The following is a 16,838-nucleotide window of genomic DNA, read 5'->3' as shown; positions in this document are numbered from 1 at the left end:
TTATAACATGAACACCCTCTCATAAAGTTCTTTGGTAACACTTTCTCATTTATTACCATTAGTTAATGTATTCATTAACATTGAACTAACAATAAGCAATACATTTGTTTATTTATTAATCTATGTTAAAAGGTTAAAATTACAGCTGTTCATTGTTTGTTCAGTGTTTTAATGCTAACGAGAGAAAGAAAGACATCCCTTAATGTTTCCAGCAGGCGTCCCACTCAACATGATTATGTACTTTCCTCACGCTGCGTGCTAAAACACCTTCCTATAACTGCCAAGTCTGAAATTGAATTTCTGCGGACAGTACGGACATGCCGCATTAAAGCTGTGAACTCCTGATAGGAGTTTCTTCAAAATCAACCCAATGGCATGGATCACTCACTTCACTATAAATGCACTGAAGAAAACATCTGTGGGAATGATTCAAGGACACTACAACATTTAAGAAAAAACTTTTACGCCTGGTTTAATTATCGTCTGCCATTTGAAGGATGAAACCTTCTGCCAGAACATCCTAAGAGGACAAGGAACTTTGGGAAAACATTAAAACAAATAAATAAAATAATGATTTTATATATGTGCTACCTAATGAAATGCCTAATGTTAACCAACTGAACTTTATTGAAAAGCATTACCAAATGAAAATGAAACAGCATTCACAATCCATTTGCACATGCATTAAGAAAGTAAACCAGTGATCTGCAGTCTCAAACACCTGCCACTATCGTTCTGGCTGGACGTTTTATATTTATGTGGCAGAGACATGGCAGAAAGGCTGCAAAATATGTTACAGGGAGGTTGAGGGGACATTTACAGCACAGAACGTCTCTGCCTCCATCTTTCTCTCTCTCAGCCGCTGACAGCTCGAGTGTGTTTGCCTTCACAGCGGCAAGAGAAATCACAATGCCTTCAGGAGCAAACTGGCACACAAACACAAGATCCGTGAGGGAAAAGTCACAGAAATCAACAGAGCTCTGTCTTATTTTAGAGGGGTTTTAAATCATAATCTACATAACCTTAGCCACGAGAATATAACACTCTAAACGGCTTATAGTATTTAAGTACTATTTATTAACAAAATCACTCTATTTTGAAAGTGGAGTTCTAACAATAACCAGTCAGTAAATAGGCTGATATAAATCTCACCAGCCATAAGGTTAGTACCAGGGTTAATCCAACAAATTGTTTATTTGAAATTATTCTGAATGATCTAAAAATTAAATACATATTTTTGTTTTATTCATTTTTATTTTATTTATCTTTTATTTATTCTTTTTTATTGTATATTTTAATTTATTTCCTTGAATTTTTCCTAGGTTTAACATGACTATGAAAATTTGAAGTACAAGACTTGGACCCGATAGTAATGACTTGAGTTGGCAGATTTAGTGAGTGAGTGAGCGACTTGAGTAAGTGAGTGAGTGACTTGAGTGAGTGAGTGATTCCATTATTCATTGAACTGAGTGATACTGAGAAAATGCACTTCATACTTGAAGATGATAGCACAGCTGCACTAGCTGCAAAATATGTGTTAGCCATTAACAATATTAGAGACGGATAACTCTCTAGAGAGACCTGCTTTAATTATTAATTTACTTTGAGTGAGTGATTAATTGAGTGAGTGAGTGACTGACTTGACTGACTTGACTGAGTAACTTGGTTGAGTTGAGTTGAGTTGAGTTGAGTTGAGTTGAGTTGAGTTGAGTTGAGTGAGTGAGTGAGTGAGTGAGTGAGTGAGTGAGTGAGTGAGTGAGTGAGTGAATTGATTGATTGATTGATTGAGTGGTTGATTGATTGATTGATTGATTGATTGATTGATTGATTGATTGATTGATTGATTGATTGATTGACTGACTGATTGACTGAGTTAGTGACTTGAATGAGTGAGTGACTTGAGTGAGCGACTTGATTGATTGAGTGAGTGAGTGAGCGACTTGATTGAGTGAGCGAGTGAGCGACTTGATTGAGTGAGTGAGTGAGTGAGTGAGTGAGCGAGCGACTTGATTGATTGAGTGAGCGACTTGATTGATTGAGTGAGTGAGCGACTTGATTGAGTGAGTGAGAGAACCTCTATAGCCATCAAACTGACCCTTTAAATAATCCCAACCAATTAAAAGTCCTTGAAAAATTGAACGCTCTTGAGTCATGCATTAAAAACAACCAAAATCCACTAGATTATCCAATAACCCAACAAGAACTTAGTGGAAAGCTGAAATCTCTCAAATCTAATAAATCCTGTGGCCCTGACAAAATAAAAAATGAGATGCTAAAAAACAGCTCTCCTGAACTTCAGAATGCACTGCTCAAACTCTTTAACTTGATTCTGAGTTCAGGTGTTTTTCCAGAGGTCTGGAATACAGGGCTCATTTCTCCCATCTTTAAAAGTGGAGACAAAACAGACCCTAATAACTACAGAGGAATCTGTGTAACCAGTAATTTGGGAAAAGTATTTTGTTCTATAATTAACTCTCGGATTTCATTTTTCTTAAAGCAGCACAATGTCATCAGCAAATCTCAAATTGGCTTCCTCCCCAAACATCGAACCACTGATCATATTCACACACTACACACATTAATAAACAAACACGTACACCAAAAGAAAGATGGAAAAATATTTGCATGCTTCGTAGATTTCAAGAAAGCTTTTGACTCCATTTGGCATAAAGGATTGTTTTATAAGATCATTCAAAGTGGTATTGGGGGCAAAATATATGACTTAATTAAAAACATGTATAACCAAAATAAATGTGCAGTAAAAATAGGTCATCAGAGAACAGAATATTTTTCCCAAGAGCGAGGGGTCAGACAAGGCTGCTGCCTCAGCCCAACTTTATTTAACATTTATATTAATGAATTGGCAGATCTACTGGACCAGTCAGAAAGTCCAGGACTACAACTATTTGACACAGAAGTCAAATATTTACTGTATGCAGACGACTTACTAATTCTATCTAAAACGGCGGAAGGTCTCCAGAACCACCTAGACATTTTAACTAAATACTGCCATGACTGGGCCTTAGAAGTCAACATCCAGAAAACTAAGATTATGATATTTCAGAAAAAACCCAGAAATCTGGAATATAAACATGCATTTACTGTAAACAACACCACTCTTCAGCACTCTTTACAATATAATTATCTTGGTTTGGTTTTAACACCCACTGGAAATTTCAATTTGGCTATTAAAACATTACTTATAAAAGCCCGCAGAGCAATGCATGCCATACGAACTAAATTATTCAAAATAAACATTCCAATCAGAATTTGGACAAAGATCTTTGATAGTGTGATACTGCCCATTGCCTCATATGGAAGTGAGGTGTGGGGTCCAGCGAGTAACTACAGCCATAAGGCTTGGGACAAACATCCTTTAGAAGGTCTACATGTAGAGTTCTGTAGAAGCATCCTTCATGTCCACAGAAACACACCTAATAACGCCTGTAGGGCAGAACTAGGCCGTCTTCCCCTCAATTTAATGATTAAAAAAAGAGCTTTAAAGTTCTGGATACACTTAAAATCTAGTCCTGAAGACACACTTCATTTTAATGCACTAAAAACACAAGAACTGAGTGCTCAGAAAAGTCATCTTTGTGCAATGGTGTCAGAACTGACAAAGCAAGCATTCAAAATCACTGCCCCAGAAAACCCTGTAAGAATTAAAGAAATTATGAGTAAAGAGAAAAAAGCATACATGCAGCACTGGAAAGAGCAAACAAAAGAGCAGAGTCGTCTCCAGTGTTACCTTAATCTAAACAGAGAGTACAGCCTGGCCGAATATCTCACCTCTGTCAGAAATACAACACACAGGAATTTATTAACCAAGTACAGACTTAGTGACCACCAGCTGGCCATAGAAAGAGGGCGACACAAGAAGACATGGTTACCCAAAGAAGAGCGAGTCTGTAATGAATGTAGATCAGGGGCAGTTGAGACGGAGGCACACTTCCTCCTCCACTGTGATAAATTCACAACCTTAAGAGAGACACTGTACTGTCAAATACAGCATATCATCCCGGAGTTCCAGTCACTCCATGAAACTGACAAACTGAAAATATTACTTGGTGAAGGACCTTCTTCCACTTTAATAGCACAATATATTTATAATTGCCACAAACTAAGAGGTACTGAGTGAACACATCCATATTATATTACTATTGATATGTGTATAAATATATATATGAATGCATTTTATATATGTTCTTGTTTGTATATATGTGTTTTTGTCTTGCTTTATGCAATGCTTTGGCAATATGTACCTAAATATGTCATGCCAATAAAGCAAATTGAATTGAATTGAATTGAGTGAGCGACTTGATTGATTGAGTGAGTGAGCGACTTGATTGAGTGAGTGAGTGAGTGAGCGACTTGATTGAGTGAGCGACTTGATTGATTGAGTGAGTGAGCGACTTGATTGAGTGAGTGAGTGAGTGAGCGACTTCATTGATTGAGTGAGTGAGCGACTTGATTGAGTGAGTGAGTGAGTGAGCGACTTGATTGATTGAGTGAGTGAGTGAGCGACTTGATTGAGTGAGTGAGTGAGTGAGCGACTTGATTGAGTGAGTGAGTGAGTGATTGAGTGAGTGAGTGAGTGAGTGAGTGAGTGAGTGAGTGAGTGAGTGAGTGAGTGAGTGAGTGAGTGAGCGACTTGATTGATTGAGTGAGTGAGCGACTTGATTGATTGAGTGAGTGAGCGACTTGATTGATTGAGTGAGTGAGCGACTTGATTGATTGAGTGAGTGAGCGACTTGATTGATTGAGTGAGTGAGCGACTTGATTGAGTGAGTGAGTGAGCGACTTGATTGAGTGAGTGAGTGAGCGACTTGATTGAGTGAGTGAGTGAGCGACTTGATTGAGTGAGTGAGTGAGCGACTTGATTGAGTGAGTGAGTGAGTGAGTGAGCGACTTGATTGATTGAGTGAGTGAGCGACTTGATTGAGTGAGTGAGTGAGTGAGTGAGTGACTTGATTGAGTGAGTGAGTGAGTGAGTGAGTGACTTGATTGAGTGAGTGAGTGAGTGACTGAGTGAGTGAGCAATTTCATTGAGTGAGTGAGCGACTTGAGTGACTGAGTGAGTGAGTGACTTGATTGAGTGAGTGAGCAACTTCATTGAGTGAGTGAGCGAGCAACTTGATTGAGTGAGTGAGTGAGTGAGTGAGCGAGCAACTTGATTGAGTGAGTGAGTGAGTGAGTGAGTGAGCGAGCAACTTGATTGAGTGAGTGAGTGAGTGAGTGAGTGAGTGAGCGAGCAACTTGATTGAGTGAGTGAGTGAGTGAGTGAGCGAGCAACTTGATTGAGTGAGTGAGTGAGTGAGCAGTAAAAATAGGTCAACAGAGAACAGAATATTTTTCCCAAGAGCGAGGGGTCAGACAAGGCTGCTGCCTCAGCCCAACTTTATTTAACATTTATATTAATGAATTGGCAGATCTACTGGACCAGTCAGAAAGTCCAGGACTACAACTATTTGACACAGAAGTCAAATATTTACTGTATGCAGACGACTTACTAATTCTATCTAAAACGGCGGAAGGTCTCCAGAACCACCTAGACATTTTAACTAAATACTGCCATGACTGGGCCTTAGAAGTCAACATCCAAAAAACTAAGATTATGATATTTCAGAAAAAAAACAGAAATCTGGAATATAAACATGCATTTACTGTAAACACCACCACTCTTCAGCACTCTTTACAATATAATTATCTTGGTTTGGTTTTAACACCCACTGGAAATTTCAATTTGGCTATTAAAACTTTACTTATAAAAGCTCGCAGAGCAATGCATGCCATACGAAGTAAATTATTCAAAATAAACATTCCAATCAGAATTTGGACAAAGATCTTTGATAGTGTGATACTGCCCATTGCCTCATATGGAAGTGAGGTCTGGGGTCCAGCGAGTAACTACAGCCATAAGGTTTGGGACAAACATCCTTTAGAACGTCTACATGTAGAGTTCTGTAGAAGCATCCTTCATGTCCACAGAAACACACCTAATAACGCCTGTAGGACAGAACTAGGCCATCTTCCCCTCAATTTAATGATTAAAAAAAGAGCTTTAAAGTTCTGGATTCACTTAAAATCTAGTCCTGAAGACACTCTTCATTTTAAAGCACTAAAAACACAAGAACTGAGTGCTCAGAAAAGTCATCTTTCTGCAATGGTGTCAGAACTGACAAACAAAGCATTCAAAATCACTGCCCCAGAAAACCCTGCAAAAATTAAAGAAATTATGAGTAAAGAGAAAAAAGCATACATGTAGCACTGGAAAGAACAAACGAAAGAGCAGAGTCATCTCCAGTGTTATCTCAGATTAAACAGAGAGTACAGTCTGGCTGAATATCTCACCTCTGTCAGAAATACAACACACAGGAATTTATTAACCAAGTACAGACTTAGTGACCACCAGCTGGCCATAGAAAGAGGGTGACACAAGAAGACATGGTTACCCAAAGAAGAGCGAGTCTGTAATGAATGTAGATCAGGGGCAGTTGAGACGGAGGCACACTTCCTCCTCCACTGTGATAAATTCACAACCTTAAGAGAGTCACTGTACTGTCAAATACAGAATATTATCCCAGAGTTCCAGTCACTCCACGAAACTGACAAACTGAAAATATTACTTAGTGAAGGACCTTCTTCCACTTTAGTAGCACACCATATTTATAATTGCCACAAACTAAGAGGTACTGAGTGAACAAATCCATATTATACTACTATCAATATGTGTATATATATGAATGCATTTTATATATGTTCTTGTTTGTATGTTTGTTTGATTGTTTGATTTTGTTTTGCTTTATGCAATGCTTTGGCAATATGTACCTAAATATGTCATGCCAATAAAGCAAATTGAATTTGAATTTGAATTTGAGTGAGTGAGCAACTTGATTGATTGATTGAGTGAGCAACTTGATTGATTGATTGAGTGAGCAACTTGATTGATTGAGTGAGTGAGTGAGTGAGTGAGTGAGTGAGTGAGTGAGTGAGTGAGTGAGTGAGTGAGTGAGTGAGTGAGTTAAGTGAGTGAGTGAGTGAGTGAGTGAGCGAGCGAGCGAGCCTTGAGTGAGTGAGTGAGTGAGTGAGCGAGCGAGCCTTGAGTGAGTGAGTGAGTGAGTGAGTGAGCAACTTGATTGAGTGAGCAGATTTATTGATTGATTGATTGATTGATTGATTGATTGATTGATTCATTCATTCATTGATTGATTGTCAAAGTGATAACTGAGTCAAAGTGATAACTGAGAATGATACATGATGCTTTCTGGCCCATTCATGAAAGCAACCAGTCCATAAGAGTCATTTGTTCAAATCAGACAACTGGTCGCACAATATGTTTGTTGATGTGTGCAAACAGTGACAAACATGTGCTATCAATATACTGCATTAAAATAATTTCACAGCTCCAACTATACACCATACTGAAAACACTTTCGGAAATGCAATTTCTATAAATATCTTAGCATTTTTTTGCTGGTTGCCTTAAAAAAAAAAAAAATCTAATAAGCAAAAAGCTTTTGAAGTACAGCAGAGAGTTCATTCATAATTTCATATCATAAATCAAAGCTCAAGTCTCCACACCAACTTCAAACATTTACATTAGTAGCATGTGTTTCTGCATGAATCCAGATGGCAGTCTGAATGAAAGCTGTGAGTTTGTTTTTCTTTCCATAAGATGATTTATACACACCTTGACCACCTCCCCTCCTTCCACTTTCATCAGGTGACGCAGGTTTTGCTGTAGTAAACTGGTATTGGACCTCCACTTGAGAAGCCCCAGGAGATCAACTACAGGAGAGAGGGGAAAAAAAAACAGCATTAGTACACTCACCTCTCTAACCTGAACATTAAACATTCATTAGTACATAGAGCCGAAACGGACATCAGACAGCTCTCTGCCTGGCTGATAAAGCCATAAGTCACGACAGGCTGTGGGTAAAATTAATTCTACCTCAGTTAAAGGTTGTTGTTGTTGGTGAAAATGATGGATGGAAATGGAAATCTGGTCAAATATGAACCTATTAAGCAGTTTATCAATCAGAGTTCATAGACTAGCCAAAGGGAATGACCAGTAATGATTCATGAGGTCACAAAAGCTCTTTAAATGATTCTTAATTTGCCTCTTTCTTTATTGGATGAATCACACATGAATAAGCTGTTGCACTGGGAAACACTCATGTGGATTGTGCTGCTTGGCACCTGTATGATATGGAGAGTTTCAGAGTTCAGATGGTTCCCTTGGGAACTCTCAACACCGTTTGAGTAGCTCCCATGGTGATCGTCATGGCAACAGGAGTGACTGACTTTTTAACCTTAAACGAGGCATTCCAGCAAGCATTTGAAAACAAGCCAAAGTGAAATGGCGTAATGTGGAGAGACAAGGCTCTTCCAGGGTTTGAGTATTGAAGGGCAGTCATAGAGAGAGATTGACACAAACCTTGGTCTAAGCATACACCATTTTTCATTCAACAAATTAAAACAAAATTAGAAAAATTAGAAATATTATTTATATTTTGGTTATATAAATGTATTCATAAAAAAAAAAAACTAATTTATATGTTTGTCTATAATTATATAATTTAGATGTATTATGTCAGATATTTGTTATATATATATATAACAGATATTTGACATAATACATCTAAATTATATTTATAGAATTATATTTTAATTATAATTTAGATGTATTATGTTAAATAATTCTATAAATATAATTTAGATGTATTATGTCAAATATTTGTTATATATAACAAATATATATAACACAAATATTTGACATAATACATCTAAATTATATAATTATAGACAAACATAAATTAGATTTTTTTATGAATAAATGTATATAACCAAAATATAAATATTTCTAATTTTGTGTATATATATATTGTGTATATATATATATATATATACACACACAAAAATAATTTAATATATGTAACATTTCACATAATACATCTAAATTATATTTATTATTATAGTTTGTAAATAAAACTGCTTTATTAAATATTAAATGACAATGAGAGTAATCTATTTTATAAATGTATAATTTAGAAATTTAGATTGCATTTTATTTATAATGCAATTTATATATAAAATGTTGTATTTCTAAATTGTATACAAGACAAAAACTATTAATACAATCACTCAACCATTATGTAAATCTATAAATATTTTTAATAAAAAAAAAATAAAAAAATAAAAAAGGAAGCCTACATTTAACAATCTTGGCCAATTAATATTTAATATTAAGTCAGTTCAATGTAGAGTCAACCGGTCGTTATCACATAATAATTAAACCCTAACAGGTAATCAGGATCTGGACACAAGCGGTTTCCTGGGACAATGATCAATGCTGTGGTTAAAAATTAATTAAAAAAATATATTCGAGAACAGCATGCCAAATTTGCCCAATCAGAATCGAGTACTGCAGTGCGCTGCATAATAAAATAAGGAAAGAGGATGTGAGAAGAAGAACAGCAGAGACTGTGATTTCATATCATCATATCACATCAGCAGGAAGTGTGGCTGTGGGGGAGACGTTTCAGAGAGTTAAAGATCCCAACATTTACAACCCCAGCCTGTGGGTTTAATAAAAACAACTTCAGAGAAAGAGAGAGAATCAGAGACAGAAAGAGCTGTCAGGCCATGGGAAAGGAGAGTGTTGCTGCCATTCTTTATTAAAAACGACTCTTCCCTCGCTCTTACTGGTCAAGAGAGGTTTCTGTTCAGATTGGTCTTCAGTCATCTAGAATGTGTACTTCACAAACCGGGATGCAAAAATGAAAGAAGTCAAACAGACACTCTGAAACACGTTCACCAGCGTTCCAGCAGTTCACATTGATTTCTACCTGCAATGATGGTACAGAAACCTATGGAAGCTTGTTTCCAAGGAATAAAAAAAATAAGACAACTGCAACTTTTTCATCTCACAATTGCAAGTTTTTTCTAAAAAAAAAAAAAAAAAAGTCCAAATTGCGAGATATAAACTCACAATTGGAAGAAAAATCTCACATATCTCACAATTCTGACTTTATAACTTGCAATTAGGAGTTTATATCACATAATCCTTACTTTACAACTTTATAACGGGTTTATCTCTCGCAATTGCAAGAAAAAAAAAAAGTCAGAATTGTGAGATAAAAAGTCTTTTTTATTTTTTATTCAGAGGCGGAAACAAGCTTCCATAGAAACCAGAAATAGTTTGTGTAGCAGAACGTCTGTGGCTCGATATGCTAATGTGTGCGTGTGATTAACAGCCTCTATTTTACTTTGTCAACCTATAAAGTCTCCAGAAAACAAATTTGGCATTGACAGACAAGGCCTCACAGGGGGAAAAGGGCTTCTGTGGCCTACAACAATAAAAACCTGTGTTTATATGCTAATGTCTTCCGTCTGACGAATCCTTAGTGACCTCATTACCTCGCCTGCTACCTGCCGAACTCAGATTTTTGACAAAGGTCTTCATTAAAGCGCCGTCTGAACTGCCCCCGTGGCTCAGGGGTCGCGTAAAACCACACGCTAATAGTCACGCAAGTCGTTAGCACCTCTGTAATCAATTCGCAAGCACGGACTGCCTCATAACACGCTATGTGAGAGGAATTATTCTGCCGTCCGGCGGGGATAAAGATGGCCTATAAACCTCTCAGATCGCACATGCACGCTGCATACCGCGAGGCGTATCAATGCTTCACGCCGCTAGTGTCTTCGTGTAGCAGGGGAGCTTTGAAATTAGAGCAGAAAACATCTTGGCATTCTGACGGCAGTCAAGTGTTTGCTAGCTCTGGTTTTAAGTGTCTCAAAGTGTCTCAGAAGCACAAGCTGATTTACATCAAAGATCAGCAAATGTTGCGAAGTGTCATGATAGTGCACTTATTTCTCACTACTTATTAGAGGGAGAAAAACAAGAGACTGGGAATGGAGATTATTTTCTGGATCAGTGGTAAAAATATCAGTGAAACCTTATTTGTAATTATTTATGAATCAAAATAAGGGGACGATATATTTTCATATGCCTTCCAATTTTTATTATTATTATTATTAGTAGTAGTATTACTATTGTTATATGTCATCTATGATGGATTTGGTTTGCATCCCTGCCTTTATTTAATTTCAGGGATATATTAACTTAAGCTAAATCAAAAAAAATAAAATAAAATAAAATAAAATAAAATAAAATAAAATAAAATAAAATAAAATAAAATAAAATAAAATAAAATAAAATAAAATAAAATAAAATAAAATAAAATAAAATAAAATAAAATAAAATAAAATAAAATAAAATAAAATAAAATAAAATAAAATAAAATAAAATAAAATAAAATAAAAAGGGACTATCCTTGAAAAAAAATAAAAAATAAATAAACCGGGACTATCCTTGAAAAACAGGGACATCTGTCCACCCAAAAATTTGCATTACCAGCTTAAACACACCATAAACAATTCACTCACCATTTTGGATTCAGCATTTACTCAAGCATGTATTCTAAAAGTCAGGACTTCGATTTATAATAAAACACTGCACATTCTCTCATTCATTTTTCATCCAGTGGTCCGTCTCCTCCTCATACCTGCTCTGGTCTGAAGCGCATGCACTAACCATGGCTATTTCTGATGCCGATTTCACTCCATCTCACCCTCTCACGTATATTTTGCCATCACAGGGCCAGTATGCTCTCTGATGTGACTTCACGCATCTCAATCTTAATGGTTTCATCACTAACGCTTGGCTGCTCTGCATTCTGGCCACGTTTGACCCTGAATCACTCAGCAGACGCATGTATCCGAATCATGCGTCATTTACAACATCTATCTGAGCAGACTGAGGCACTATCATTGCTTTAAACACGCTCAAAAAATGAATCATGCAACTAAAACTTTCTATGATGGCCCTTCCATAAATTATACCAAAATGGGGTCAGTAAGTTTTTATTTTTTTATTTTTTTTATAAATGAATAATTTTATTTATCAAGGATGCAATAAATTGATCAAAAGTGACAGTAAAGACATTTATAATGTTACAAAAGATTTCTTTTTTTTTTATGATAATAATAACACTATTTTTGTAACATTTTAAAGCCAAAAATGTGTTTGCACCACTAGCATCATTAAATGAATCTGCAAAACTTATGAGGTTTTCCAAATTCATGCAAATGTTGAATTAGGGACAGTAAAAAATACATGAATACATGAATATCACATTAAGCGAGTATGATGTTAACTCATTAACCGCTCTCGTCAGACTGATTCAAAATCTGAGTGTCTTTCTGAAAGATTCATTGACAAACGACTCAAATGAATCATTTGCCACTAGAAGACAACTAAATTTAAAATCCATTTATTGTCTGCGCATTTTGTTGCGTTAACCAGCTGGTTTATCACGATCAAGCTCACAACTCAGATGCAACATAAATTTGTTTGCTATGGCACTGTAGATAAATCGATGAAAGAAACACTGGACTCATTTCTTTCTTTTATTCTGTATCATTTATTTTCATTGACTATATGCTCCCCCTGCGATCTCCATCTCTGATTTTAAGTTCCTGCAGTATTTTAAACTCCCTTATCAGATTTACAACTGCAGTGCTCTCCAGTCATGAACCCATCCGCCGCACATATTCATGCCTGCTGCTACACCATGAGCAAAGGCTGATGGGTAAGCAGTTTCTGTAAGATTCATAGAGCAACAAACGCATGCTTAAAGAGGAGAGGAGGGAGCAAAGGAGCGATTGCGTCAGGACTGCAGTGGACTTCACTGCATCCTGTATGTGATCCGACTGTAATAATCTTCCCGCATCTGCACTTCCTCACAGCTGCCAATCGGACACATGATGCGTCTTCTTCAAATCACAAAACATAAAGATGTTAATGTGTAATCAAAACTTACCCTATTCACTTGCTTATTAGACATCCCTGATCATTCCTTGTTATTCTAAATGAAAATACTGTTTTTGTAATATTTATAAAAATGTACTTAAATAATATGGACTAAATACTTAAATATTATAGTGTACCAAAAACACCACAAAAATTTAAAAAATGTTGCATGACATTAAATCATCATCATAAAATCATATATAGTCAATAGAATAAGTACATTTTATAAAGATATACATTAATATAAAAGAAACCCCTAAAACGGGGGGTGTGTATATATATATATATATATATATATATATATATATATATATATATATATATATATATATATATATATATATATATATATATATATATATATATATATATATATATATATATATATATATATATATATATATATATACCAAATTTATTCAAATACCTTGAACATTTCTTTCATTAATACAGTAGTTATGTCAGATAACACTTAAGCAAAACATGGTCAGGTAAAAGCGTCTGAATAATTTTTGGTTCCAAATTTTTATCAATTTTACTGGTAGTCCACTGTATGAAGAATATTTGGGTATAATATGTCACAGTTTACTTTATTTTGCTATCCTCACTTACATAAATGAACTATAGTGTCAAACTAGTAAAAATATATCAAAAATGTCTGAATAATTTTTGGCTTGACTGTATAGTCAGCACTATTTATTCTATCTGTGGCCTTTTGGCCACTTTCACTGATAAAAGAGTAAAGAAATGAGAGGAAATGATGGGGAGAAAGCAAAGGGAATGGATTGGGAAATGATGCGAGTCGACGTGTCTCACCGTTCTGTGTGAGTTTGGTGGAGCACACCAGCGTTGAGATCTGAAACGAGTCTTTGCTGATGGTGAAGCTGCCGAGATTCTGCGTGTTCTTCCCTGACGATGGATTTCTTTCCTCCATCTCTGGTTTGGTGGAGGCCAAGCTCAGGTACATGGTGGAGTCCTCCAATTTCTTGGCTTCTGCCTACAAATAGAGAAACACACACACACACACACACACACACACACACACACACACACACACACACACACACACATAAAAAAAAAAACATAGTTATGAGTACAACACCACTTTGCACAAGACTGAAGAATGCCTTCAGTGATTCACAGGAGTTATTTTAGTTTTGTTACTAAAATGACAAAAACAAGACATTTTCTTTATTGTTTGTTTTTAATACATTTGATTTTACTTTTTCATAGTCAGATTTGCTCAAGCATTCAAAACCAATATCACATCAGTGGTAAAGTGATGATTTGTATGAGGGTTAATTTGCACAGCTCAAAAAGGATTCGACCAGGCGACATTCCGCATTAATGAAGCTCTTTAATATGCAGATGTGAAGAGATTGAATACAGGAACAAAGCTTAATTGCATAATGATTACATTGTGATGTGGGGTCAAAGGTTAAAAGAGACAAGCGAGGACAAGCAGCATTAGTACACAACTAACATCTCTGTGTATGTGTGTGCTTTGAGATCACTGCATTGTAGAGTGGCGATTGTATTGGTTTCACCTTATAGACGATGAGATCGTGTTCTCCGTCCCTCAGCGTCGTGCCGTCATACCTCATCAGCTTGACAAACGACAGAGCAAAGTTTTTCTCCGATTTATCCTTGCCTGCAGAGAAAGAACATTTATTTATTATTATTAAATAGTAGTTGACCTCTAAACAGTGTTACTTTGTTCTTTATATGCATTAAAAAGAACACTGCACTGAAAAGAGTCAGGGCAATAAAATAAAACAACTGGAACCATTTTGAACCTGAAATGATCTAAAACTGGATATGAATCAGACCTGAAACTGAATCAAAACTGAACCTAAAGCCGAGTTCAGACTGCACGATTTTCAAAGTAGTCGGGTCACTGTTCTTTTCGCACTGCATGACTATCTTGGCCAGCATTCAGTCGCTGCTGTGTTCACACTGCATGATGGATCGGCGACAGAAGCTTTCACACTGCATGACTTTCGCCGACAACTCTGTCTGGCACGCAAACTATGTTTCACAACCAAACACACGGGAGATGTGACAAGGAAACAAAGCGATATCACGCGTGCAAGACCGGAGTTCTCACGTGAGACTGGGATTATTATTAAAAACGGTAGCGCGCAAGAAGCGTGCAATACAAATTGCCTGTGCGCTCATTTGCAGTGAAAGCAAGAAAAAGAAAAGAATATGGAGGAGGAAATGGTTGGGGAGACGCGAGGAACAAGGATTGTGTGTTCTGCAACGAGAGTTTGAGGTAAATACATAACTTTTCAATGTGCTGCTGTTGCGGATGGTCAAGCAAATGTTTGTGCTTTGGTTCTGTTTGATAGAATTGTAATGTTTATGTGTACGAAACCATGCTTGCTGATAATGTGGTCTATAACTCCTCCCCGAACTCCCCGCTGCTCTGTATCTTGCTCTCTCATTGGCTGTCGGAGAGTGTGTAAGGCTGGGCTGCTTCTGACTACTTTTAAAGGGGAAAATCTGCCGATAACTGTTGGTCCAGGATCAGTTTTCTCAGTAATAATAGCATATCAGCGAAACAGATTTCACAAGCGATCCAGTGTTTGCGCACTGGAGAGCGTCAAAGGTTTCTATTTACAGCACGCTTTTGAAGCGTTGGGCAATGTAGTCAATCATAGACATATCTATTGATTTCTTGAATGCAATGGCCAATCAGAGATGTTAAAGTCAGAATCCACTCACCGGTCAAAAGTTTTTGTTCATTGCCAAGTTCTGGACGCTCGTGAACCCTCTCATTATAACAACAGACATTATGAGATTCATTGCACAGTCAGCTTCATTGATTATAACAGACCTTTAGATGAAATTTAGATTAGATTAGACAGCTTTCTAGTGATTATAAAGGGAATGCTCTTCTCACACTTTCTGCCATGCCAAATCACGCATGTAGTAGCCTATACTTGTTGTTTGTGAATGTAGATGCTTTAAGAACAAATCATTTATTGGGAGCATTTATGCTGGGTTTTTGCTAGGCAGCCTAACTTAAAAGTATTTAATGGAAATATCATGGACGTACTGCGGGCGGGAGCAGGTAACATTTTTGAAAAATAACAAAATAACAATTGAGTTTGAATCTGCTTACTTTGACTTGTTAGGGCCTGCTGAGCACTGATGGTGTGAGGACCCTACTGTAATTGCTTGGTCTATTATTTTTCTCCAAAATAAATCGCATTTTTAAGGGCCTAAACATGCTTGAAATCTCATGAAACTTTGCACACGCGTCAGAAGTGGTGAAAATATATCTCTGAAATGGGTTTCAGAATTAGGTGCGGCAAAATGGCTCGATAACGCCACCAACAAATTTCAATTAAGCACCCTTCGCGTTACATTTCACATACAAGTATGAAATTGGGTAGACACATTTAACAGCCCAATACCTACAAAAATGTCCCGATGAGCAAAGTCTGAAAACCCAACAGGAAGTGAGATATTTTGAATTTTCTCTGCACAATTTTTTGCTGTTTTTGGCATTTCCAGACATTGTACTTTAACAAACTCCTCCTAGAGCTTTCAACATCATATTTGGTCAGTCTAATCTAAAGGCCTTTGCAACATTAAATTGCGAAGATCTTGAGTTTTCACTGAAGGGCGTGTCCGTGGCGGCCTGACAAAGTTCAATGTTTGGCCATAAAACAGGAAGTTATTGTAAGTCGGGCATACAATGTCCGATTTGCTCCAAACTTCACGTTTTATAAGAAAGACATCTAAATGGCAATATTCAGTTAGTCATAGCGCCACCTGCTGGCAACAGGAAACGGCATGCTTTGCACTTTAATTCACTCCCAGAAACACATTTCAATATGCCATGGAGTACCAAAAATACTAGAAACACGTTAAATCATGAAACACTTGGCTAAATGCTAAAGCATGCAATTAATGCCATGAAACAGGAAGTTGCTGTAACTCAGACATACAATGT

General features: G+C 36.6%; 1 protein-coding gene across 2 annotated transcripts in view; it reads right to left on the bottom strand.

Moving 5' to 3' along the window:
* dock1 (dedicator of cytokinesis 1) overlaps window positions 1-16,838 on the bottom strand; it is a 299,327-nt gene that overhangs the window by 211,031 nt on the left and 71,458 nt on the right. For both annotated transcript variants that reach the window (XM_048170101.1, XM_048170102.1), the window contains exons 17-19: window positions 14,422-14,525; window positions 13,691-13,871; window positions 7,691-7,788 (exon numbers count right to left, since the gene is read on the bottom strand). In XM_048170101.1, coding sequence (XP_048026058.1) covers window positions 7,691-7,788; window positions 13,691-13,871; window positions 14,422-14,525 — 383 coding nt within the window. The remainder of the gene's footprint in view (window positions 1-7,690; window positions 7,789-13,690; window positions 13,872-14,421; window positions 14,526-16,838) is intronic.

This window comes from Megalobrama amblycephala, linkage group LG20, assembly GCF_018812025.1.
Source record: "Megalobrama amblycephala isolate DHTTF-2021 linkage group LG20, ASM1881202v1, whole genome shotgun sequence".
Lineage (NCBI taxonomy): Eukaryota > Metazoa > Chordata > Actinopteri > Cypriniformes > Xenocyprididae > Megalobrama > Megalobrama amblycephala.
Note: the sequence above shows the minus strand (reverse complement) of the source record. Positions and strands in the feature narration are given on the sequence as shown.